General features: G+C 43.2%; 1 protein-coding gene across 1 annotated transcript; it reads left to right on the top strand.

Moving 5' to 3' along the window:
* Positions 1-406: 406 nt before the first annotated feature.
* On the top strand, positions 407-3486 carry cd248a (CD248 molecule, endosialin a). The gene is given in 1 exon segment (NM_001099228.3): positions 407-3486. A coding segment is annotated over 1 exon segment (2151 nt). The 5' UTR covers positions 407-555; the 3' UTR covers positions 2707-3486.
* Positions 3487-4585: the final 1099 nt, after the last annotated feature.

A 4585-nucleotide genomic window follows, 5' to 3' on the forward strand; every position in this document is an offset into this window, starting at 1 on the left:
AGCCTTTAAATTCTGTAAAGTTTGTATCTGCTTTTTATAAAATGTAAGCATTGCAGTTTGTTATAGGTTGTAATGCATTCAGAGTTTAGTCGAGGTGGAGAGGTGGATAGGATTGTGGGGGGTGGTGCAGTAAAGTCAGAGTCCCAAACCATTTCCATCCACACTCTTATGAGAAACATACGTTACATTTTGGTGAAGAGGCACAGAGACTGCTGCACTTCCCCCCATTCCCCCCAAAATACACACACACTGGTTCTGCCTGTGCCAAAAACATCTTTTTTTTTGACTCCCCCTTTTTTTCAGTCACTCCTTCCATCTCTCCAACCCTCCCTCTCTCTCTCTCTCTCTTTTGCTGGAACGTCAAGGGTGAGATTGTAAGTACTCAGATAGGCACAGATCTCCACTGGACAGGACAGGGAAAGGAGGGTGGACAGAAAGAAAGAGAAAAAAAGGGAAAAGTTTACTACAGGTAGAAGTAGAAGAAGAATGGGCATCTAGGGCATTACTTTAAAAAGGAAAAAAGAGTGCAAAGGAAATTAGGACAGGTTGTGAGGTATGGGGTGTCCAGTTCTGTTTGTTATTCTGCTGTCTTCACTACTTTACCTCTATGGGGTGCAAGCTCAGGACTTAAGAGAACGCGATGCGCTCTGCAATGAGGATGGGTGCTATGTACTTTACTTTCAGCGCAAGATCTTCCTGGACGCCTGGCGGAGCTGCAAGGAACAAGACGGGAATTTGGCTACCATCAGACATCCAAAGGATGCAGAAACGGTCAGAGAACTCTTCTCCAACGTAGAACTGAGACAGCACCACAGAGGCAAGGCAAATATCTGGATTGGCCTTCAGAGACAACCACGACAATGCTCTCCCACCCGGCCCCTGCGTGGCTTCTCGTGGGTCACTGGAGATCAGGACACCCAGTTCACAAACTGGCTTCAAGACGATTCAGCAAGTACCTGCTCATCTCCACGATGTGTGGTGATGCCCTACAGCACTGGAGCTGCTGACCGAGGGGATAATCTAAAATGGAAAGATGGACCTTGTTCGATTTCAGTGGATGGCTACCTGTGCAAGTACAACTTCCGAGGGATGTGTACTGCTATTGCTAGCGAGGGAGGAGGGAATATACTTTACAGTACTCCTTTTAACCTGCTGAGTACCATCTTAACACATATCCCGTATGGATCTGTTGCAACTGTACCATGTCTTGCTAAGGATGACCAGTCAGTTCTGTGCACACAAAAGGAAGACGGAACTGTATTTTGGAACAGAGATCCACCTTTTTGCACTGAAACATCTAAGACAAGTTGGTGCGATCAGGATAATGGAGGCTGCCATCACTTCTGCATTGAAACTGGCTTGCACTACTACTGCGACTGCAATGAGGGTTTTCTCCTGGCTGAAGATGGGGTAAGCTGCTTTCCGTCTGACCCTTGCAATGGAGCTCCATGTGAGTTTGAGTGTTTGCCTGTGATGGATGGCTACCGCTGTGCCTGCCCTGATGGCTACATGTTGGCACCTGATGAACGGGGCTGTGTCGATGTCGATGAATGTCTACAGAGTCCTTGTGAGCATATCTGTGTAAATTCACCTGGAACTTTTGAGTGTCGTTGCCGGGATGGGTACCAACAGGATGAAGATGGTGCTTGTGAGGATGTAGACGAATGCATAAACAACCCATGCGAACATGCTTGTGAAAACACAATGGGCTCCCATATTTGCCATTGCCATTATGGTTTCGCCCCATTGCAGGAGGACCAGAGTCACTGTCATGACGTTGACGAATGTCAAATTGAAGGCACATGTGAACAGATGTGCATCAATTATGATGGAGGCTTTGAGTGCTACTGTGAAGAAGGCTATAATCTCCAACCTGACCATTATTCCTGCAGACCTCTTGGAGAGGACACAACCACTGTTTTTGACCCATCGTCTACTCCCATCTGGGGACCAGAGCACTCTTTATACCCATGGCACTTTTCCCACGGACCTGATTTGAAAGCACCTCAGGACTGGCAGACTAAGCTGCCCAAGGTGGAGACTGTTTCAACAGACTCACTTTTGACATCTGAAGAGGAACCCGAAACAACTACACTGACTGAAAACTTCCCTGAAGTCACTAATTTTGATGGTTACCTTCATCCAGAAGAACCGCATCATAATGCATTTTTGACTCCAACGCCCACGCCAGACTATTATGAGGATGAGAGCACCACAGTTCCCACAGAACTCCCTTCCTCCACAACTTTAGGCGGGGCTTGGAACTGGCTTTGGTTCAGCTCTACCCAAACAAAGCCTGAGATACAGGAAACTGCAAATAACCCTCTTGACTTCCCTGGAGACTACGACCCTTATGACCCTGACCATTTTAATGACCAGTTTGATAATGAATACACCACCTATGGGCCAGAGCAGCAAACTTCCACCTTGTTCCCAATGCAGTCACTCGGAGTAGAGAAAAATGATATCCTTAATGAAGACAGCAGCAGTGAGAAGAGCCACGGGACCAGCTGGTTGCTGGTTGGATTGCTAGTCCCGCTTTGTATATTCATTGTGGTGATGGTGGTCCTGGGCATTATCTATTGTACTCGCTACACAGTTAAACCACAGAACAAGAACACCAATGATTGCTATCACTGGATTGCTGGTGCTGGTGATAAAGCGGCTGCTGACATATCAGGTAGCGGAACTAAGTCCCACGTTTAAGCAGGCAGAACTGTGACTGGACAGTGTGAAAATGTAAATAAACTGTTTTGTAACTTCACAGTCGAGGGAGTTTCAAGAAGAATTTGATGGATTGGGGGGGAGGGGCGCCCCATCTTTTTCCCTTTGACATTCTTCAGTCCATAATTATTTGTGGATGTTTATCTGGACAGTTTGCTAAGAGAGCAAATTGAGGCAGGGGGTAAGGAGGAATGACTCTAAAACCACTGAGCCTCATTCTCTGCTGTCCTCCAAGAGGCAATAAAAAGCTGTTCTACTGTTGCTCACACACTGATCTCTTAGTTTGCAAAACAGTTGCTCAACAGTCACATGGCAAACAAGACAGCTTGCTAAATTGATGGGAATGCATGGTTGAGTAATGTGGGTTATTTATTTTTCAGTTGAAGGAACTTCCCATCTGAATAGCTGTGTTTGTGACGTTCAAGAGAGTTATGTCTTAAGAGATTTGTTCTGAAAGGAGCCATAATTTCAATCCAATTTGAATTTTGCTTCATGTTGTGATGTCAGTCTGATCCAGACCAAAAAGATTTAATGTTGCCACCAAACTGTGCCTAACAAGTCTACCTAAAGTCCTTTCTAAGCATTGTGTTTCATGAGGTTCGCATGCATGCAGACCCTCAGAAGGGTCTTTTTTTAAGAATTCCAAAACAGTCAGTTTGCAGTATAATGTTTTAATAAGTAACGGTAAGGGGGAATAAACTTGTTCAAACCACAAACCAATTTTCCTAATTTTTTACTGTTTAATAAAGTCCTCAAAATGGTTTTCTGTCTTCATTTTTTTGAGGCATGCATTATTTGTTTTTTTATTTGTGTGTGTTTAATGTGTAGTATTTGCGCCTATTTTAAGGTTACAATAAAGAATTTATGTGGCACAGTGGGTAGCTCTGTCGCCTCACAGCAAGAAGGTCGCTGGTTTGAGCCTCGGCTGGGTCAGTTGGCATTTCTGTGTGGAGTTTGCCAGAGATTCCTCTGGGTGCTCTGTTTTCCCCCACGAGTCCAAAGACATGTGTTTTAGGTGGATTGAATAAGCTAAATTGTCCGTAGTGTATGTATGTGAATGAGAGTGTATGGGTGTTTCCAAGTTATTAGTTGCAGCTGGAAGGGCATCCGCTGCCTAAAATGATAAGTTGGTAGTTCATTCCGCTGTGGCAACCCCTGATTAATAAAGAGATTAAGCCTAAAAGAAAATAAAAATAATGAGGAAATGATAAGGGATTCTCAATTCTATAAAAGTAAAGACTATTAAAGAACTATTAATATATCGAGTCAGTTCTTCCCTCCTGTTTGCACGACATGAATACTGGAGGGATTTTAACTGACTGATGGTGGTACTCTGTGCTATATACTAGCTGATTATGCAATCAGATAAATCTGGACAGACATCAGAGAGCTCCTTACTGTCAGACAGTGTTGTGGATAATTGCTCTGTTCTGCCTTCACATCATCACAGGAAAAACACTCTGGTGAAATCGCTCAAAAACCTACAGCTTCCTGCATGCTTTGCTTTTGTAGTTGTAGTACTATGTGAGATGACTTTAGATTTCGCTTTTGGGTGGTCAGATAGAGGAATTTATTAAACAGGACAACTGTATTCAACATTGATGAGAGATGAACATTTAATGAGCATCAAATCATCATATTAAAATGATTTTTGAATGCTTATGTGACAACAAGACTGACAATTCAGCTTTGCTTTTGCCTACATTTAAAAATTTATATAAATATTAATATGTAAAGTTATGCCTGAATGTTTGTGTACCCCTCACAGAATCTGTTGAAATATAAAGAATTTTAACAAAAATAAGAGATTATCATACACATTGCATTTTAGTTTTTATTTAGTGCTACCCTGAGTAAAATA

This window comes from Danio rerio, chromosome 7, assembly GCF_049306965.1.
Source record: "Danio rerio strain Tuebingen ecotype United States chromosome 7, GRCz12tu, whole genome shotgun sequence".
In the NCBI taxonomy this organism is placed as follows: domain Eukaryota; kingdom Metazoa; phylum Chordata; class Actinopteri; order Cypriniformes; family Danionidae; genus Danio; species Danio rerio.